We start from the raw sequence: 22,824 nt of genomic DNA, 5'->3' as shown, positions 1-22,824 counted from the left end.
CCAGTGCTGATTTTAAGGGAAAGACGTATTGCAGGAAAGGGAAGGGGAGGGCAGGGGATACTGACAAAACCAATCTGTTGATATGGGTGTGGGTAAGGAGGCTGATAAACAAGGACTTGTGTGTTTGGTACAAAGATCAACCTGTCTGCATTTCTTGTAGATTTTCCTACTCATCTTCTTTAACCAGACTCTCTACAGATATTTTCTGAGCACCTTCTTTGCATGTTGGAAGCCCTGTGCAAAATGCTCTGTCATCTTCATGAACTGCTCTTTCTAATCAAAAAGGAGTGTGTGGTGACTTTTGGAAACCCCTGGAAGCCTTATTCTTTCACCATTGCTTCTGCATTTTCGTCGCCAATGAGCCTCGCTGTTCACCTGCTTCCTATGTCACACAGGGAGTAAATGTCACTCCAGCTAGCTGCCTCTCCAAATAAGCACTTTTGCAATGCTCAGAAAAGGACCTGATATTTGCACAAAGTACTTTGAAGGTCACCTGCTGGATTTGTTCTGAGCCTCTTGCTTTGGCCCTTTCCATCTAATTCTTCTGTTGAAAGAACTATAATCATAGTAGTGATCATGGCCTCCTCCATTTACTGAGAACTTACCCTGTTACCAGGAGCCACGGCTGGCTGTATCAGAATTATTTAACTTAAGCATTCCAACACTCCCATATGTTTTGCGACCTTCCCATTTTTTCAGATGAAAAAACTGAGGCTCTAGAGAAGTTAATAAACTTGCCTGAGGTCTGACTCTCTTCCCATATGAAGCATGGGTCAGAGCTCTGCTTTTGATCCGTGTCCTCTAGTGAGTCCCCCCACCATCTCCTGGACTCAGTAAGGAGCTCGCCCACCCTCATAGCATTCTGTACTGTAGCACTAACTACCTGATGGTAACGTCTGTTCACCGCTTACTCTTCTCAGTAAATCACGGACTCCTCAAGGTCAAGGCTGCACCCTGTCCACTGTTCACCTCCTGACCCCAGAGGAGGCTCTGGCAGCAACTGTCTGAAGCCTGTGACAGTTGCCTGTGACATGTCATGACCGCATCCTGAAGGCAAGGGAAGGTGGGGAGCGGGATTTGTGATCAACCCTGGAAGAAACGTGGATTTCTGTTTTCTAGTCCTGAACTGTACAATGATAATGAGGAACGGGACATGCACCATCCACCTGGGACCCCTTCTCCTACCTCCAAGGATGAAGTGTATCTTACTATCAACCCTTCACTGGCAGACCAGCTACCCTGTGGAGAATGTTTGGAGGCAGATTCAGGGACCATTCTCTTACCACAGTTCTGTTCCTGGAGTACTTTCTCACAGTCTTTGCCTCCAGAAGTGTCCCATGAGAGTGAGAGCAAGTGGGAAGACTTCGAGGAGGCTGAGGACGCAGATGACGGCCCCCTCAGGTGGGTAGCACTCTGGGTGGAATAAGGCTGGGCTAAATTCTTCTAGAGGGAGTCCGCATCTCTACTTTGGCTGGGTGATGGTCCATGGGCATTATAGCATTCCCCTTGCTTCCCCCCTGGGGTCACACCTCTTCGTGGTACGTATCATATTCCATGTTCCAAGGCGACAGCCCTATGCCCTGACACTTCATGCTATTCCGATGGCACATTCAGGACTTTCCCAGGGTCATCAGTAAGTAAGTGATGGAGTCAGAATCCAGCCCCAGGCCTCCCACTTCAGGGCCCCTTCATGGACCTCTGCTACCTGCAGCACGCGGCCAGGCCCTCTGTCCCTCCTCAGCGCTGTCTCTCGGTGGGTTACTTTGTGCGCTTATGCCTTCCCGTGGGCTAAGTGTATTTCAGAGAAGAGTCTTGGTGACATGTGATGTGGCCCCTCTCAAGGTCCCCTGTGGTTTTAACACAGTGAGCTCTTTCTTGATCAAGAAAGCCAAACTGTTTACACGAACTGCTACCAGAAGCTGGGATGACCAGGCTGGAGTCAGATCAGACTGATGAAGACACGGGAGGAGTAAGTGTCACAAAAACTGTCAGGCTGCAAGTAGAGAGGGTTAACCTCTAGAATTCTGTTCACGTGCCTACAACACAGGTAGTTCCAGTATTTGAAAAATGCTGAACATTCAAGAAGCGTTCGCGTCAACACATTTTCACGACACACTGAAACTTACCAAGGCACTGGCTGTGAAGATTTAGGTATAATTGAAACACAGCCTTTCACTTTCATTTATATTGTGTCCCAGCTACATTTTCATCACAAATGACTGAACTGGACTCTCAACGGACAGTGGCAGGCAAGCTGATAAGGTGGGTGGATATTTGAAATTCAAATATGACAAATGGGCTGGCTCTTATCTGAAATAGGAAGCAACGCGTTAATAGAGAGGATGACATGGAGGCTCTGAAGACCCTGCATGCCATTTATGGGAAAGTTGGACACTCTGACAACTTTAGGAGTGATGCATTATGCTATGCTATGCTAAGTCACTTCAGTCGTGTCCGACTCTGTGTGACCCCCTGGGTTGCAGCCTAACAGGCTCCTCCATCCATAGGATTTTCCAGGCAAGAGTACTGGAGTGGGGTGCCATTGCCTTCTCCGAGGAGTGATGCATTATGGGTTCACAAAAGTGTAAAGCAAGCAGAGAGCAGCTTATACATGGAGGGCAGTCTTCCTAGAGGGGGCTCCTCAGGGCTGGAGAGTTAAAGAAAATAGGGTGAGCAATGCTTTGGGGATCCAGGGGGAAACAGTTAAGGACCGAAAGTGTCAGTACTTATGGAATGTCCTAGGAGATCTGCAGTGCCCTGAAGGGAGGAGGCAGAGATCAGAGTCGTGAGAGCGCGGCTCCAAGCGAGGCTCCGCCACTCACTGACTAGATGACCTGCAGCAAGTGACTCTAAACCATCTAGTGAAGTGAAGTGAAGTCAAAGTCGCTCAGTCACGTCCAGCTGTTTGCAACCCCATGGACTGTAGAGTCCATGGAATTCTCTAGGCCAGAATACTGGAGTGGGTAGTCTTTCCCTTCTCCAGGGGATCTTCCCAACCCAGGGATCAAACCCAGGTCTCCTGCATTGCAGGCGGATTCTTTACCAACTGAGCCACAAGGGAAGCCTCTTTAAAGCATCTAAGATGCAGCTAGCTGACTGCCACGTGGAGATAATGAAATCCACTGTGTGCTGTTCCTGGGCATGCTAGATGACAATTTGAGTCACGTTTAGCACACTGTGTGGCGTGTAGTAAGAACTCAAAAAGCGTTAGCTGCTTTTAATCATAAATCATAAAGGAGGAAATTACAGCAGTGAGATGATGCAGCCTTATTAGTGCATTCAATACACTGTCTTTCTTTTTTCCCTTGTAGACAAAGAGCTTGTGCCCGAGCATGGGGTGTGAGTTGGGGTGAGGAGAAGCACTGGTTTATGGCAGAGATGTCAAGATTCAGGGTGACTGAATAGCCCTCAGATGGACGATGGCTTGGGGTGTAGTTAAGCCGACTCCTGTTGTGGTCACTTATTCTCCCTGCTGACAGAAGGCGGGCCTGTGGGCGGTGAGGCTCAAGGCGTGAGTTCCCAGCCTGGGCTCCATGGAGCTGCCCACAGGTGTGCTTTGAGGCAGGTGGGGAGCTCTACAGTTAGAATGTTGACTTGCTGCATCTTTGGAAAAAGTAACTTTTAACATTCTCCAAGTTCTCCAGGAGAATAAATCTCCCAAAGGTTAAGGGTCTCTGTTGTATACATTTTCTCTTTCATCCTGGAAGTACGGAGACGTTTTGGAGGGTATAATGGGACTTTGCTTATGGATGGAGTCATGCATCCTTTAAAATTGTGTAACAAATTATTTTATTTGGTTCTTTTAGATATTAAGACAGTAATAGTATATAGGTACTTTCTATAAATGACTTCACTGAATCTTCAACTTTGAGTGGTATTCTTATCCCTCTTTTTTAAACAGAGCTTAGAAGGCTTATTTAATTTGTCTGAGATCATGCAGCCATGAGGGGCAGATTCACACCTCTGCTGTCTGATTACCCTTTTGGTGCATTTTTACATTTCCCCTAGAATGTGCCCGTCCACGTGGACTTGTATAACACACACGTCTTTCCATCACATGTCATGCGTCCTCCTGCTTCTCTCTTCCGAGGCTAAAGAAACCACTGCTGTCCAGTAAGATTAAAAAGACAATTGAACTGTTCTGTTTAGGGAAGGCTGCTGGCCAAATGGCAAAGCAATCCAGTAAAAGCTACTATTGTTTTAGGTGAACAGAAAAAGCAGGACAGTCTCCAGAGGCAGAACCCAAGGGTTTCTGCCTGGACATACTTCTGACCCTGATCACATGGAAGAGCCTCAGGTGTTGGTCTAAAGAATGTACCCACATACTCTACAATCAGGAAGGAGGCCAGCTGAGAAGGTGACCTGGGATGGAAGGTCTGGCCCACTTAAGAAGTAACTTCAAAAAAAAAAAAAAAAAACATGCCTGTCACTTCTGAAACTCATTTTTTGAATAGTGATTGCGACCCTCTTTAGTTCTGGGGTTTATGTTGAATAAAGCTCTGCGTGTGTGTGTGTGTGAATGCAGGCGCATGCACATGCCCCTGCGAGCTCAAAGTGGGACTTCCTCTGGTGAAAGAATTTGAGAATCAACCTCTCACATCAAGATAAACCAGTGAAGGGTACATTCTCACTGTACCACAAGTGAGCACTGGTCACACTTTCTGGGACACAGGCTTTGTTGCAGCTGGTACTTTTGGGTTCTCCATTGGTTGAAGGAATCTCCATGGTATTCAAAGTGCCCCCAGATTCCTTGAAGGAATCTGATGAGAGACTTGGCTCAAAGGCCATGGGAGTAATATGTTTTGTTATCTGTCTGTGTTTTTCCCATGCAATTCCAAATAGTTATACATTCTTTTAAGAACATTTTCCTTTTGGGGCTCTGATTCTAAAAATTACAGAAAAGAAAAATAAGACGGGACCCTATAGGAAAAAGGAAGAGTGACATGGCAGATCCACTGCTACCAGATAGCCACCACCATAGCGAAACTAAAGTCCTGAAACTTGGAGCTCTCAAGTGTACAGAAGAAACAGGCTTGGTGGGCCACAGTGTGAGCCAAGGAGCACCGAGTGCTCTGTGACGGGGGCTTACGGCAGTCAGGGCCTCAGGGCGGGGCAGAGGCCAGCTCCACAGGCAGAACAGAAACAGCTGGAAGGGATGACTTAGATTCCAAATTCACTTCATCCACGAAAACTACATACGGTTTGATTTAAAACAAGCATAGGAAAACTGGTAGAAAATAGACTCTGGTTTTATCAGATCTACACAGGCATAGTAACTTTCTCTGGTAGCCCGCAATAGACAAGGCGTATAACAAACAAGAATTGCAAAGTTGACAGTATTGGAAAAGTTAAAACTTCTGTTTAGTAACAATGACAAAATTAATGTAAAAATAGGAGCAGTGGATAGGGAAACATTTACATAATTGTGAATACAGATTAATATCTATAATAGTTAGAAAGGTCATTATAATTTATAATAGGGTAATAAAGTATTTAAATAGACAGTGTATATGATAAAAATACAAATGATAGACACATTCTAATAAAAAATAATGAATGCCAACATATACATTTGCATCCACCACATTTGCAAAATTAAAAAACATACTATCCAATTTTGGCAAAATTTTGGTGATTTTGGTATTCTAAGAAATATCAAAAGTCATAAAGATACTTATGCCCAAAGACCTAACAATGATATTCCTGAGAATTTATCCCAAGGAAATAATTCAGAATAAGAAAATGTCTGTTTAAGATGTTCATCTCATTATTATTGATTAAAACAACAAACTAAAAATGGCTGGAATGCCTTAGAATATATCAGTAATAGTATAAAAACAATTGTTTTTGGTAAAAAAAGTATAGAATAGAAATGGTAATAGAATAAAATATGGTAATACTAAAGACAACATGGTGAAAGAGAGCACTTCTGGTGTATTAGCACTATTGAATATTATGCAGCCAAGAAAGTAATTAAAGTAAATACTGAAAAGTCACAACTTAGGAAAATGTTTGACATAAGAACTCCAAATTGTATGCTAGTTGAAAGCAGATGACACCACCCTTATGGCAGAAAGTGAAGAGGAACTCAAAAGCCTCTTGATAAAAGTGAAAGAGGAGAGTGAAAAAGTTGGCTTAAAGCTCAACATTCGGAAAACTAAGATCATGGCATCTGGTCCCCTCACTTCATGGGAAATAGATGGGGAAACAGTGGAAACGGTGTCAGACTGTATTTTTTTGGGCTCCAAAATCACTGCAGATGGTGACTGCAGCCATGAAATTAAAAGACGCTTGCTCCTTGGAAGGAAAGTCATGACCAACCTAGATAGCATATTCAAAAGCAGAGACATGACTTTGCCAACAAAGGTCCATCTAGTCAAGGCTATGGTTTTTCCAGTAGTCATGTATGGATGTGAGAGTTGGACTGTGAAGAAAGCTGAGTGCCAAAGAATTGATGCTTTTAAACTGTGGTGTTGGAGAAGACTCTTGAGAGTCCCTTGGACTGCAAGGAGATCCAACCAGTCCATTCTGAAGGAGATCAGCCCTGGGATTTCTTTGGAAGGAATGATGCTAAAGCTGAAACTCCAGTACTTTGGCCACCTCATGCGAAGAGTTGACTCATTGGAAAAGACTCTGATGCTGGGAGGGATTGGGGGCAGGAGGAGAAAGGGACGACAGAGGATGAGATGGCTGGATGGCATCACCGACTTGATGTACATGAGTTTGGGTGAACTCCGGGAGTTGGTGATGGACAGGGAGGCCTGGCGTGATTCATGGGGTCACAAAGAGTCGGACACGACTGAGCAACTGAAATGAACTGAACTGAACTGAATAAAAAGCAACAGAAATGTGTGTATGCACACAGAGGAATACAGTGAAGAGCAGGGAAGGTGAACCAAAGGAATATTAGTAGAAATTGCCCAGTGTTTGGGTGATGGAATTAGGGGAATATTTTGTTAAAAATTCCTTTACTTTTATATATTTATTACTTAAGTAATGAATTTTACACTGAAAAAAAAATTGAAGCAGCAGAGAGAAAGAACAAACAAAAACAATGACAAAGGTTTAAAGAAGCCTGTGCTTAAAAATTTAATTTATGAGCTCTTCTCTATGTAATTTTATTTATAATTTCCTGTTTTCTTTATAATATAAGGGATTCCCTGGTGGCTCAGAAGGTAAAGAATCTGCCTGTAATGCAGGAGACCTGGGTTCAATCAGGAAGATCCCCTGGAGAAGGAAATGGCAACCCACTCCAGTATTCTTGCCTGGAGAATCCCATGGACGGAGGAGCCTGGCCGACAACAGTCCATGGGTCACAAAGAGTCGGACACGACTGAGTGACTTCACTTTCACTTTCTTTTATAATAGAAAAGTCTGATAGGTTATTTGGAAAGAAGTTTGCAGGCACTGATAGGTTATTTGGAAAGAAGTTTGCAGGCATCTGAACAGTCATGTTTCCAACGCTCTGGGGGCTGGAGTCAGCTCCCTGGGGGCCCTAATGCACAGTTTCATGGGCCTCAAGGTTAGGGGATTAATCAAGTAGGCAATGCAGTGAATAAATAACAGTATTTACAACTTTGCAACTGCTTGCAGTCTTCTGAACTCTGGTTTCTTATTTTGTCTTTGAAAAAGAAATGGGTGGCTACAGTTTCAAAGTGAATTTAATCTTTCTCCTTATAGGAAAGGACCTTCCCCCTCCCTCCAAGGCTGTTTACTCATTTTGAGCCATATTTCTTGAAGGACTTGTTCATTTGCCTTAAGTGAACTTGATTTCAGCTGCCACTTCTTTTGTTTCAGGGCAAATATCAAAAAGAACAGTGTGGTCCTAAGGGACTCAGCTCATTGCCTGCAAACTGCTTCCATGTCTAGTTTCTGTATCGTATGTTCTCAAACCTGACTGTACCTGAGAATCAATTATAGAGAGTGTTAAAAATAGAGGTCCACTGGCCTCAACCCTGGAGAGTCGGAACCAGCAGGGTAGGCTGAGGTGAAACCCAGAAATCTGTACTTTTACTGTCAGCAGAGGATTGTATGTGTGGCTAAATTTGGGAACCACTGATGCAAGCTTTTCAAGATTTTGCCAGGCTCTCCCATCCTTCCTTTCTGCCAAAAATATTTATTAAGCTTCTATTATCTGCCAGCACACTATTTGTATTAGGTTGCTCAAACATACCCACGTTCATCACTAAACTGCAGAGCAAAAATGGCCTTCCCAACTCAACATGGTAAAGATGTCAATTCTCTCCAAATTAATTTACAGGTCTAATGTGATTCCTATCAGATTCCCAGGAAAGCATTTTGTAGACATAGATAGGTTTATTCTGAAATCCATTTTATAAATTTTATTTTATATTTTTATTTTTAAAAATGTTCTGAAAAGGTGCAAACCCTAGAACAGCTAAAATAATCTTGAAAAAGTAGACTGAAGTGAGAAGAATCACTGTACTAAATAATAAGGTTTACTATGTAGCCACAATAATCGAAGTATAATCTATACTTTGTCAGTATAATCTATCAGAGAGATAAACATATAGTTCAATGGAACAGAATAAAGAATGCAGAAATAACCCTGCACAAGTATTCCCAATTAATGTTTGACAAAGGTACAGAAGAAATTTAATGGGAAAAAAATGGCTTTTCAATAAATGAACATACATAGACCAAAAAAAAAAAAAAAAAACCACAACCAAACAACAACAGAAATCCCCCATTAACCCTATTGATTTTACACCTTAAACAAAAACAAACTCAAAATGGATCACAGAGTCAAATATAAATGTAAAGCCGTGAGAATTTTAGAAGAATAAAAGGAAAGGATTGGGTTCTCGTGTTGTTGTGCTGCATGCATACTCAGTCGTGTCCAACTCTTTGCGAGTTCATGGCCTGCAGCCCTCCAGTTTCCTCCGTCCATAGGATTCTCCAGGCAAGAGTACTGGAGTGGTTGCCATTTTCTCCTCCAGGTATCTGACCTGGTATACCTCTGACCCAGGTATCAAACCTGGATCCCTTGTGTCTCCTGAATTGGCAGGCAGATTCTTTACCACTGTGCCACCTGGGAAACCCTGGATTGGGTTCTAGGGCTAGGCAATGAGTTCTTACACTTGACATCAAAATCACAGTCCATAAAAGGAAAAATGAAAAATCTATCCTTTTATCTGTGAAAGTTTCTATTATGAGGATGAAAAGACAAACTGTAAACTGGGAGAAATTATTTGCAAGCTATGTATCCAACAAAAGACTAGTATCTAGAATGTAACTCTCAAAAGTTAACAGTATAATATAAAAAATCCAATTAGAAAATAGCAAATGAACAGATAGTTCACTGAAGATTATATATAAATGACAAGGAAGCATATGAAAAGATGTTAAATCTCATTAGTGATTAGAGAAATGCAAAGTCAAACCACAGATATCTTTATACACCTATCAGAATGGTTGAATAAAAAATAATTACAATATCAAATGCTGGTGAAGATATGGATAAACTGGGCATTCATACATTGCTGGTGGAAATATAAAATTATACAGTCACTCTGGAAGACTGACAATTCCTTATAAAAACACGAATATGCAATTTCCATAGGACTCGGCAACTGCACATTAGGCATTTATCTCAGAGAAATGGAAACATATTCACACAAAATCGTGTACATGAATGTTTATAGCAACTTTATTTGTAAGAGCCAAAAACTGCAAATAATCTGGATGCCCTTCAAGCAGGTCAATGGTTAAACAAACTTTTGTACATTCACACCAAGAGGAGTAAACTATTGGTTCATGCTTGGATGCATCTCCAGGGAATTATGCTGGAAAAAAAGTCAATCGCAAAAGTTTTCACAGCATGATTCCATTTATATAGTATTCTTAAAGTGACAAAGTTATAGAAATGGGGAATAGATTTGTGGTTACTCTAGATTTAGGAGGAAGTGGGGAGGAGGGGCAGGTAGGAGGGAAGTGGGTGTGCTTATAAAGGGGCGCCATTCTGATGGTGATAGAGTGTTTCGTATCTTGACTGTGGTGGTGGATACACGAACCTACTCCCATGATAAAATTATGTAGAGCTTTTTCAAAAAATTGAAACACAGCTGATGTACAGTATTATGTATGTAAATTTTAAGTTTTATAGAACTTAAAATACACACATAAAAATGAGTACAAGTAAAACAAAAGAAATCTGAACAACAGGATGGATCCATCAATGTCAATATCCTGGTTGTGATGTCCTGCTGGTTTTGTAAGATGCTACCACTGGGGCAAGCTGAGTGAAGAGTAAGGAGATCATCTGTTTCATATAACTGCATGTGAATCTACAATAATCTCAAAATAAAAAAGTTTAATTTTGAAAAGTGGTCTTCTTTACTCTGCTTCAACCATGCCATGACTGCTCATGTATTGGCAGGGCGTGTTCTATAGGAAGTTTCAGAATGACCTGAAGGCGGCCCTTTCTTCATTTGAAAAGAGGGAGGGCGTTATAAACAACTGGCGAATGGCAACATTACCCAAGACCCAGAGCTGCCATTGGAGGTATCTCAAAAAGGAATTCTTGGGGAAATTCTTAGGGAAAGCCCAGGATTTTCTCAGGACAAACAGTCAGCAGAGGGCCCTGTGTTGGATTCCAGATGCAGAGGTGTCAGATGCTGGGTCTGGAGGGTAGAATGTGGGTGTGAATTTGGGTAAGAAAGGAGAAACTGAAGTGCCCATTTCCCATGCCAATTTCTAGCCCAAAGCAGTTCTGGCCTCAAGATAGAGAGAGCCCAGGAGTTAGATAAGAAGTCAGAAGGAGTCTTTCACTGAAAAGGACTATTCTGGGGGCTCAAAGTTAGACCTGCCCAAGGTTTTATATGCAAGACCCCACGGGGAAAAATGCATCTGAGCACTGAGTTCGAAAGACATTAGAAAGGAACAAAGAAGTTGCCTTCTGCATGCACCCTATTCTGTCCAGCTAATAAGATGCAGTAAGATGGCAACATCTGGATTTTTGCTGCAAAGCACAGGGCTTGGCACAGACCAAGAAGACCAAATACATGAGGCCTGAAAGGCATGTGTCCAGCTCCTCTCTTAGAATTTGGCAGTGTTTGCAATTCACTTCCTGCCACATCGTTATTTGACTCTTAATAAGCAGAGCTGGAAGTAGAAGGCAGGGCATTGTGGCAGGCTCCCCCGCCAACTTAGCAACTCTCCCATCATAGCCTAAGGACTCTCTCCTTAGGCTTGTGTGTGTGTGCAAGCAGAGCGGTAGACTGTTGCTCTGCAAATGGGTGAGCAACCAACTTAATGGATCGATCAATTAATATTTATGGGGCATTGACCATGTGCCAGGCCCAGGAACTAGGCAGCTGGGAATCCAGAACGAGGTAAGTGCATGTTCTTCGGCTTTTTAAATAAACTAGTGTTCAGCTTCCACTGGGATTTTTATTGGCCTTGTACTTTCCACAATTTATTTTTATAGAGTCTTTTATGTGAAGTATCTCAAGACTGAACAGAGAGATAGAAACACACAGAAAAGGCCCGCAGCTTCTTCCAAGCTCACAGTCCCCATTGACTCACACTTGGTGGTGCTGGGTGTGAAGAGCACCATCCAAAAATAAACCAGGCTGTAAAGTAGAGGTCTGTACCACTGGGAGCCTGTGGAAGGGCAGTGTGGCTGAAATGATTTGTTTTTTTGGTCAGCATTGCTTGTTCTTAATTATCTGCTCTTCCCTGGCCCCAAGAAAGGTTTAGAAAACCCTGAACTTGAACACGGGCCTTAGGGACTGTGAAGACATGACTTTGGGTCCTGAGGTTCTGGGTGCAAGCTGTTTACTGGAATCTGGGAGGCCCTCAAGGGTCCTTTCTGACTGTGTCTGGAGACTCACAGCTTGAGATGAGTGGCCATTTGGGCAGTAAATTCTTGCACTTGAAAGGAGCAGATGGGTCTTAGCTCAGGGGAGAGCAGAGTATGCCTGGCTCTCAGAGTTCATCCTGAGGGAGTCTGGGTGCTCAGACCAGGGTCAGGAAGGCAGACGGAGGTTCCAGAATCTGCATCACCTCTGTGCTGCTCACTGCTGCTACACTAGTTGAGCTTCTGAGGGATCCACAATGGACCTGGAACTGAGCAGGGTATGAAAAGATGGTATCTGGGGGCAGCAGGGAGGGGACAACCAAGCTGTTGCTCTGCAATTGTCCACGGAGTTGGACAACCAACTCCTCAGTCAGGCTAGAAAGGGGACCTCTCAGTAGCAAAGGAGGAACTTAAATCTTGGCCTGCCAGACTCCTTGTAATACTTGTGATAGCAAGACTGCCAAAGAATGACAGACATTTTGATGAAAAACTAACTTTATAATTCTTCAAATTTTTCACTGGTGAAAACAGAAGCAGCCTCTTGGGTATGTAACCACTGGGAATAGGATATGGTTTAAGAGAAAGCTGAGGGACAGGATGAGACCTCAGGGACCACTTCCACCAAGTGTTCATTCAGTCTCCATTCAGTGATTTCCCTATGCCATGCGTGACACTTCTCTAATATGTAGGAACACATCAATAGAACATTCTGATTCATCTGTGCTGCTCAGATTTGTGAAACAGTGATGGTGCGCAGACTTTTGGCATTAGACACTAGGAGAAACAACAGAAACACCAACAGGAGCCCATCTTTTAAGGAGGAATCCTATCCTGAGATTGGAGGGATGGCCAGGTCTCTGGTGGAGAGTAGGCAGCTGTTGTGACTCACCAAGCAGGAAATTGACCCCTATGCCGGGACAGAGGGTGACCGGTTTTGCTCAGTTCCAGCTCAGTTCAGTTATATGGCTCCCTTGGATCAGGCTGTGGGCTAAGTGAGGCAGGTCTCATCATGCCTTAAGGAACTAGGTTCACCGGAGTGGCTCTGGTCAGGACCAAATGAAGAGAGGTGCTCTTGTTAGGATAAAACAATTCCGGCTTGTAGTACTGAGACAATGTCTATACGTTGAATTCCCCCTACACTGACCACCCTAGCTGAAACTGTCTCACTCGACTTAGCAGCTAAATGACCTCGCATTCTGGCACAGGCTAGTGACTTCTTTTCCAATAGTCTATCCTGTCGGAAGTGCCTAAACACTACCTTCCTTATCCTGACACTGCAAACCAGCACCCTATCCTGGCTCCTCTGCAACTCAGTAGGAAACTTAGGGGCAGGTGTGAACCAGGCGGTCACCCCCAGAGAACACAGTCCTCAGTGGTTCAGTGGATGTGGGCATAGTTCAGAGAGTTGCTGGCATTGGGAAGGAGCATACACAGGGGAGCAGACCAGGGACCACAGGAAATCCACCACCGGGTCCGCGGTGATCGCGGCAGTGCTTCGGAAGGCCAGCAGAGGGAAGCACTGCTGCAGAGGCTCTGGAGCAGGGCGAGGCTCCGCGCGCAGGCCCACGGGAACCTCCAGGATTGGATGGCACCGATCTCGCCCGGCCGGAGAGCTCCCGCGTGAACCCAACTGGCTAGGGAGGGGGCTGGAGGCTGGCGGGCGGGGCGGTTGGGGCCAGGCTGGGCGGGGTATGATCCAGGTGAGGACAGGTAGTGGGGGCCAGGTGGAACATGGGGGAGGGCAGAGGGGCTGCTGCACAGGAGCGTGAGAGGGCTGACTTGGGTCCAGCCAATGGTCTTGAGAGGAAGATGCCACTGGTGCCCACTGAAGAGTGGACTGTGGCCCCAGAGAGGTCTTTGGGCTGGATTCGGGCAGGCCCTGGGCAAAGTGAGGTCAGAGTCCGCTGAATCCTTGGGGGAAGATAGCCTGGGCAGTGTGATGCCCAGCTGTGCTGTGACATGTGTCATGGGTCCTGTGTGTCACAGGTTTGGGGCAGGAGTCACGTTGGTTCTGTGGTAAAGAAAGGCGTTGAACTCTCGCTGACGAGCATGGAACTGCTATGATTGGTAAGAAGCCATAATCGGGTCTTATGACACAGTTTCTGCTCCCTGGGCTGGGCAGGTTTGGAGGCCAAGAGCTCCATTCTCACTCAAGGACTAGTGAGGCTTGTAGGACTTAGAAACAGAGCATTAATTCATGATTAATTCCAAGGTATTTTTGAACACCTCCTGTGTGCTAGGACTTGCCTTCATAGAATTATATTCCAGGTGGGAGAGAGCCACTCAAGGCTGAGTTTTGGGCTTTTGCCTTGCCTACTTTTGCCTTGCTATTTAATGAGATGGGAGAATGCTGTAGGTGGATGGAATCAAAGATTGTTTTGAATATATTATGTTGAGACTCCTAATAGGTTTTCCCCCAACATACAACATAGGAACAATATACTTGGAAAGAATTTTACAGTGAATTTTACATTGAATATGCTTACCACCTAGACCCTACTATTAATATTTAGCTATGCTTGTTTTTCATCTCTCCATCACTCTATCTGTCAATCACCTGGTATATTTTTTTTTTTCATTGTGGTAAAACATATGTAATGTAAACCACCTAGTCAACTTTTAAGGTGGTATGTCAAATATGCCATTGGAAATTTGAGTCTAAAGTCCTAGGGGATTTTAGGGCTAGAATCGGTCTTTGGAATCATTACCACGTAGGTGGGATTTAAATTAAAGGACTAGGTGAGACCACCTAGGTTGGGAGTGTACATAGAGAAGAGGAAGGGAAGCCGGAGGGAGATGGTGGCCATCCACGGTGAATATGCAAGAATAGTTTGGCACTTAAGAGGATTTTCATCATTTTAAGAAGAAAAACTTTGGTAGAATAGAGGGGTCTTAAAGTCAAGTGGAATTTTCTTTTAAGATAAGGGAAACTAGAATATGTTTATGTGCTGCTGCTGCTAAGTTGCTTCAGTCATGTCCAACTCTGTGCGACCCCATGGACTCAGCCTACCAGGCTTCTCCGTCCCTGGGATTATCCAGGCAAGAACACTGGAGTGGGTTGCCATTTCCTTCTCCAGTGCATGAAAGTGAAAAGTGAAAGTGAGGTCGCTCAGTCACATCCGACTCTTAGCGACCCCATAGACTGCAGCCCACCAGGCGCCCCCGTCCATGGGATTTTCCAGACAAGAGGACTGGAGTGGGGTGCCATTGCTTCTCCGTTTATGTGCTGCTGCTGCTGCTGCTAAGTCGCTTCAGTCGTGTCTGACTCTGTGTGAGCCCAGAGATGGCAGCCCACCAGGCTCCCCCGTCCCTGGGATTCTCCAGGCAGAACACTGGAGTGGGTTGCCATTTCCTTCTCCAATGCATGAAAGTGAAAAGTGAAAGTGAAGTCGCTCCGTCGTGTCCGACTCCTAGTGACCCCATGGACTGTAGCCCACCAGGCTCCTCCATCCATGGGATTTTCCAGGCAAGAGTACTGGAGTGGGGTGCCATTGCGTGGGATTGAATTCATAGAAAGGGGAACAGATGAGATGCAGATGAGAAAGGGGAACGTTTCAGGGGAAGTACTTGAATACCTCAGAGAGGAGACCCCAGTGCTGGTGAGCAGTTGGCTTTGAAATGAATAGGAAAATACATTCCATCATATCTAGAGGGGAAGCTGAGGAAAGTACAGATGCAGACAGGTGGTAGAGGCACAATCTATGAAGGCAGCCACCCGCTGAGAGTAAGGGCAGCAGGGGAGAGGAGAAGAGGCGTTAGGAGATACATGTGACGTAGCCCTTCTGGAGGGTGGGAAACTGAACTAAGGGAAATGGAATTGGATTGCTAGGCAGCACTGAGTGCCTGTTTGAGATGTGTATTCATGAACTTAAAAGTGAGATTAACCCAGTGGGGTTGTTGGCTTCCTGTGGGTGGGAAAAGTGTTGTGAAGATTAGGTGAGGTAATACATGGAAAACGTTTAGTATGGTCGCAAGCATATGGTGACTGTTACCTGTTTGAGTCCTTACTTTGTTTTTCTTTTGTTTATACAAATGTGACTGAGGAAAGCGACATTTACCACCGGAGGGGAATCTTCTGAATCTTCTCCCGTGACATATTCTCTAACCAACGTCCACCACAGTCTGCAGCTACTTGAAAGTCTAGCTCCTGGTGCGGTTACATTCATACAACTTGATACTTGAGCATGTTTTTCTAAAAACAGCCAAACTGTAGCAAATAGAGCTTTCCATTTCCAGACCAACTCATAACCTTGGACTGGAGGGGCTGGGGGTTTTCCTCAGTGACAGTGTAAGATTTTGTGAATGTCTATTATTACTTGTTTTATTGGCTCTGCTGTTAATGGGAATCCACAGATCTAAGATCAGCAGGGAAAATGTTCAGCCTCATAGGTTGTAATTTCTCCCTGACTGCTTGGGCTGTATTATGATACAGATAATAATAATGGCTGACCCTGACAGCGCTTAAAAGTGCCGGGCACTGTCTAGAAGCACATTATATGCATAGTCTTGTTGAATTGTCACCTCAACTCAACGAGGCGGGTACTATTATCATCTCTATTTTTCAGATGCAAAAGTAGGCTCAGAGGCGTTAAGTAACTTGCCCTAGGTACACATGGTCTGATATCTAGTTTCTGCTGCAGACTTCAACTTTTTTTTTTCCTAAGAACTTAGCCATCACTCATCTATACCATACTAGTGGAGTAGACAAGATAATGGACTGAAGCAGGTTGACTGGATTCAGAAACTGCTACCAATTAGCTATGTGACTTTGGGCAAAATATTTAACCTCTGTTCCTTTTTTTTGTTTTTATCCATGAAATAAGAATAATAATAATACCTATCTATAAGGTTCTTGTGAGGATCACATGAATTAATATACTTAATAAACTTAAATTAATGCCTGGTCGCGCAGCCATGGTGGTGTGTGTACTGACTGACACCCCTAAAATCATTTTCTGAAGTTTCTGCTGCTGGATTTAGGTTGAGCTTGGAAATGCTCTTAACTCAGGGATCATCTTTGTTTTCCCTACTTTTATGACCTCTCCGAGGGAAGCAAACATATCAGTTTTCTTCTCAGTGCAGAGAACAACTTGGATTTCATTCAGATTCATCTGACCAGTGATATTCATTTAATTTGTCCTGGCATTGCAATACTATTTAGAGGGAAATAAAGCTTGGGGAGTAATGTGATTCCATTTTGTCCTCACCAGATCAGCAGCCTCTCACAGGGGTTTGGTTAGAAAGGACAGTGGACTATATAGCTAGTGCTGGGCACAGTGTGTGGTAAATGATTGGGTCAAGGGGCATCACAGGAACATGTTCTGAAAAGATCTGTAAAATCAAGACCTACTGTGATGTGTCACTTCATCTGCTGACTAAGAGCCACTGAGCAGGCTTGGCACAGGAGGCCAGTGAAAGTCCTAAAGGATGTTTTCTGGTGGACAACAGGGAGACTGAATGCATGGCATAAAGTAAAGGTTCCCAGTGGGTCTGCACCAGAATAATTGGGGGAGTTTTATGAAGCTTTGCAAAATGATAGGCTTTACATCCACAGATTCTGAATCAGTAAGTCATGATGGGGTTCTGGACTCAATCTGTTTTTTAAGAGCTCCCTGAATGATTCTTATGTGCAGTTAGCATGGGATATCATTAATGCAAATCAGTGCTTTTCAGTCCTGTGTTTTAAAATCACTGTTGAGTTAAACTTTTTTAAAAATATTGATGTTCTAGACTCACCCCAGAGATTCTAAGTCAGTTGACTTGGGCCAAGTGATATTAAAAAAAAAAAAAAAAAGTCTTCTTAGGTAATTAACCTACAGCCAGGTTTGAGAATCACGTGGCTTCAGACATCATCTTATCAGGAGAGTAAAAAAGTTTGTATTTCTAAATGTGCCCAATGCAGATGTTCAATTTAATAATCAAGTAAGAAAGAAAAATACGAATTGATGATTGTTGTTCTGTTGCTGCGTTGTGTCTGACTCTTTGAGACCTCATGGACCGCGGCCCACTAGGTTTCCCTGTGTTTCACCATCTCCCGGAGTTTGCTAAAATTCACATCCATTGAGTCGGCGATGCCATCGCACCACCGCATCCTCTGTTGCCCCTTCTCCTCCTGCCCTCAGTGTTTCCCAGCAACATGGTCTTTTCTAATGAGTTGACTCTTCACATCAGGTAGTCAAAGTATTGGAACTTCAGCTTCAGCATCAATCCTTCCAAAAATTATTCAGGGTTGATTTCCTTTAGGATTGACTGGTTTGATCTCCTTGCAGTCCAAGGAACTCTCAAGAGTCTTCTTTAGCACCACAGTTTGAAAGCAACAATTCTTCAGCGCTCAACCTTCTTTATGGTCTAACTTTCACATCCATATATGACTGCTGGAAAAACCGTAGCTTTGACTATATGAACCTTTGTTGCCAAATGATGTTAACTGCTTTTTAATATGCTGCTTAGGTTTTTCATAGTTTTTCTTCTAAGGAGCAAGTGCCTTTAACTTCATGGCTTCAGGCACTGTCTGAAATAAGTTAATGATTGAATTAGTATTTATCACCAGGCAGTGAAGATTTCATCAAGTTTTCCCTGGGGAGGAGAATTATCATTTACTGAGAACTTTATCTGTAGTCTTAGTTTTAGACAGTGACTCCGGGAAGTGTGTATTATTTCCACTTTGTAGGTGAGAATTTTGGGGCAAAGGGAAGTTAAGTGACTTGTCCCAGATTTACACCCAGATGCAGGCAGCTCTGTGGTTTAGGCTCCGTTTCCTCAGTGGTTCCCAACTTGATCTGGTGTAGGGATCGGCACTTTGCAAAGCTCTCCAGGTAATTCTGACACGCAGCTGAAGTTAACGGCCTCTGCATGGAGCCTTCTGGTGGTCTGCATTCATCTTCTTTTATAACAGCATGTCGTCCTCTGTAGGGTACAGTCTAACAGCATGTCGTCCTCTGTAGGGTACAGTCTAACTGCATGTCGTCCTCTGTGCTCTGTGACTGGCTCCTTCCCCCACACGTTCACTTATCTTAGTGTCCTTTCTTTTCTTTCCTGCCTCTTAATAAATATGTTTTGAGTGCCCAGTTTGTGCCATCTTTCTTGGTGCGGAGATGACAAAAATGGTAACAAGACTGACCAAGTCACCAGCCTCATGGTCCTTATATTGACTGAGATACACAGTAAACATATAAGCAGATAAATTTTGACTTATTCCATACATACGTAAGCAAATTTTAAGGTAATGACAGGTGCTTCTAAGGAAAATAAACAGGGTAATAAGTGATCCAGGCAGCAGTAATGAGCATTCCAGTTGCTTCACATTGTTGCCAAAACTACTTTATATTGTTTTGTGTGCGTATGTTTCATTTCAGCCATTCTAAAAATAGGTATGTGGTGATATCTTAGTATTGTTTTCTTTTGCATTTTTCTGTTGGCCAATGGTGATGAGCATCTTTTCATCTGTTTGTGTACCATTTGTGTTTTTACTTTGTAAAAAAAATTTATTTTTTTGAAATTTTTTGCCCATTTGAAAAAACATTGTGTTGATTTTCTTTTTGAGTTGTAAAACTTCTTATATGTTTGGGATATGTTCTTTTTCTAAAATTCCCCTCTTTTCTTTCCAACCCCTTTACTAGAATTGCCTTTAACATCTGTATTTATATATTTTAATTTTAAAAATTAAATTCTTTTTTTTTTTGACCATGCCACACAACATGTATGACCTGGTTCCCTGACAAGGAATTGAACCCGGGTGCCCTGCACTGGGAGCTGGAGTCTTAGCCACTGCACTACCAGGGAAATCCCTAACATTTGCATTTGCGTCAATAGTGTTTTTAAGGCAATCGAAGTTCTTTCTGTACCTCAGAACTCTTCCATCTTCTACCCATTACCTAATTCCACATTTTTAGGTAATTATTACATCAGCACAACATTCTGGTGTCAGAATATATATTAGTTTCCTAGGTTTTCCATAACAGAATTCTACAAACTGGATGATTTAAAAAAAGAAAAATACATTCTTTCACATTTGGAGGCAAAATTCTGAAATTAAGTTGTCAGCAAGCCTTGCTGGCTTTAAAGTCTCTATAAGAGAATCTTTCCTTGCCTCCCTCTTTTCATGATTGCCAGTAATCTTTGAGTTCCTTGGTTTGTAGACATTTGACTCCAATTTTTGCCTCTGTTATCACATGGATTTCTTCCTCTGTATCTGTGTCCAAATTTCACTCGTCTTTTAAGGATATCAGTCATTGGGTTAGAAACTCATCCTTACCTGGGTATACCTGGAAATGCCCTATAAATTCACATTCACGGAGACTGGAGGTTAGGACTTTAAAATAGCTCTTTAAAGGACACAGTCACATAGGAGAAATCCAGATGACCTTGGTTTTGGCAATGAATTTTTTAGACACAAGACCAAAAGAAAGAAGAAAAAACTTACAGACTGGACTTTATTAAAATTAAAAATTTCTGTGAAAGATATTGTTAAGAAAATAAAGACAAGTTGTACACTAGGAGAGAATGTTTGCAAAACACATATCTGATAAAGGCCTTATCATAGAGTTGGAATCATACAGCCAATCTGGAATCATACCTTTTCAGACTGGCTTTTTTCCCCAGAGCAACATTCACTTAAGATTCCTCCATATCTATTTCTGGCTAGATAGCTTATTTCTTTTTATCATTGAATAATATTTCATTGTGGATATACCATAGTTTATCCATTCCACTGTTGAATCACATCTTGATTACTTCCAGTTTTTGCTGATTATGAATAAACCAACTACATTCATTTGAATGCATGTTTTTGTGTGGACATAGTTGCAGATCAGTTGGGTAAATACCTAGGAGAACAATTCTGATAGTTAGCTCTTAACCTCTTATTGTAGTTTTATTTTGCAGTTCTCTAGGGGTGATGGACAGGGAGGCCTGGCATGCTGCCATTCATGGGGTCTCAAAGAGTCAGACACGACTGAGCAACTGAACTGAACTGAACTGAGTGACATATGCTGTTGAGCGTCTTTTCATATGCTGGTTTGCCATTTGTACCTTTTTTTTTTTTTGGCCATACCGAGTGTCATATGGGGTCTTAGTTTCCTGACTGGGGGTCGAACCCGTGCCCCCTGAAGTGGAAGCGTGGACTCTTAACCACTGGACTGCCAGGGAATTCCCTGCCATCTGTACGTATTCTTGGGTAGAGTGTCAGTTTTGCTTTTTTCCCTATTTTAGAATTGGTTTGTTTTCTTATTGATTTTTACAAAAATACTTATTTATTTATCCCACTCCTGGGCATGTATCTGGAGAAAACTTTTAATTTGAAAAGATACATGCATATCAGTGTTCATAGCAGCATTATTTACAATAGCCAAGACATGGAAGCACCTAAGTGTCCACTGACGGATGAATGGGTAAGGAAGATACGGTAAACATAAACAGTGGGCTGCTGTCCAGCCATAAGAAAGGACGAAATAATGCCATCTGCAGCAACATGGATGGACCCGGAGATTGTCACGTTAAGTCAAAGAAAAATACATGATGTCACTTGTCTGTATCACGTTAAGTCAGACAAAGAAAAATGCATAATGTCACTTGTCTGTGGGATCTAAGATACACAGATGAACTTATTTATAAGCAGAAACAGACTCACAGACGTAGACAACAAATTTACGGTTACCAAAGGCGGAAGGGGGCGAGGCAGGGATAAATTAGGAGTCTAAGATTAACAGATGCAAACCACTATATATAAAATGGGCTTCCCTGGGCGCTCAGATGGTAAAGAATCTGCCTGTAGTGTGGGACACCTGGGTTCATTCCCTGGGGTGGGAAGATCTCCTGGAGGAGGGCATGGCATCCTGCTCCAGTATTCTTGCCTGGAGAATCCCCACGGACAGAGGAGCTTGGTAAGCTACAGTCCATGGGGTTGCAAAGAGTGTGACACGACTGAGCGACTGAGCACAGTGCAGTGTTTATAAAATAGATAAGCAACAAGCTTCTATGGTATAGCACAGAAAACTATACTCAAACCCTGTAAGAAGCTGAAATGGAAAATACTCTGTGTGTGTGTGTTTATAATTGACTCACTTTGGTGTACACCAGAAACTAACACAATGTTGTAAACCAACTATACTTCAAAAACTTTTATAAAGATTGTATCGTTTAAAATATTTTTGGTCATATATTTGGGAGGCAGAAGCTTGGGCATCGTTCTTGGTGGGTTTCATTTAACAATGAATGTTTGACTTTTCAGTGTTATTTCCAGAGGAGGCTCATCACTTATGTCCAGCACCTCAGTACCAGTCACAAGGCCACTGCTGTCCTTGTATTATTTTTTTGGCCTTATGGCATGTGAGATCTTAGTTCCCTGACCAGGAATCAAACCCACGTCTGCTGCTTTAGAAATGTAGAGTCTTAACCACTGAACTTCTAGGGAAGTCCTGATGTCTTTTTAAAAAGAAGAAACCTACCCACCCCCCGCCCCCTTCATAAAAGTAGAAGTTTCAAAAAATTTAAAATGTATCTCATTAAAATTTGAAATGAAACCGTGTTAAGGATTTTATTCAATTTATTTATTAGTGAAGCAGCCTGGAACGTGGCAAAGGTGGTTCTGAGAACATTTCGAGGGTCTAGGTTTTAATACGTATTTTGAACAAATGTTAGAGGAAGATTGCTAGGTCAGATTTTAAAAGCCTGGTCTATGTCCAACAGGGCGATAAATTATAATCTTTGGTATTATCTTTCTTTATCCAGACGGAAATTATTTGTATCCCTACAGGATGAAGATTTATAGGTTAACATGTATTCTTACTAAGTCTAGGACTTTTAATCAACAGTAAATAATGAATTGTACAAAGTACAATCCCTTTATATTATTAAATAATCCTTGGAGGGCCTTTTAAACACCATTCTCATATAACGTTGGAAGGACATGCCACCTATGATTTTGCCTTACTTCCATGTTTTAAATAATCATTCTTAACATACTGTATCATAAAGTTTTAAAATATATGTTTCAAAATAATAAC

At 42.7% G+C, this 22,824-nt stretch overlaps 1 protein-coding gene and 1 long non-coding RNA gene across 6 annotated transcripts in view; both read left to right on the top strand.

Annotated features, from left to right (window-relative positions):
- FRMPD2 (FERM and PDZ domain containing 2) overlaps positions 1–6,199 on the top strand; it is a 101,298-nt gene extending 95,099 nt beyond the window's left edge. For 3 of the 5 annotated variants that reach the window (XM_070364614.1, XM_070364612.1, XM_070364613.1), the window contains one exon: positions 1,120–6,199. In XM_070364614.1, coding sequence (XP_070220715.1) covers positions 1,120–1,426 — 307 coding nt within the window. In that variant the 3' untranslated portion in view covers positions 1,427–6,199. Of the gene's footprint in view, positions 1–920 lie in introns of all 5 variants that reach the window. The other 2 variants (XM_070364615.1, XM_070364616.1) reach the window with 2 other exon arrangements.
- An 8-nt stretch (positions 6,200–6,207) lies between these two features.
- On the top strand, positions 6,208–8,686 carry LOC138986086 (uncharacterized). Its single transcript, XR_011462979.1, has 2 exons — positions 6,208–7,381; positions 7,415–8,686. It is a non-coding gene; the product is annotated as an uncharacterized lncRNA (long non-coding RNA).
- The last annotated feature ends 14,138 nt before the right edge of the window (positions 8,687–22,824 follow it).

This window comes from Bos mutus, chromosome 28 (genome assembly GCF_027580195.1).
Source record: "Bos mutus isolate GX-2022 chromosome 28, NWIPB_WYAK_1.1, whole genome shotgun sequence".
NCBI lineage: Eukaryota > Metazoa > Chordata > Mammalia > Artiodactyla > Bovidae > Bos > Bos mutus.
Note: the sequence above shows the minus strand (reverse complement) of the source record. Positions and strands in the feature narration are given on the sequence as shown.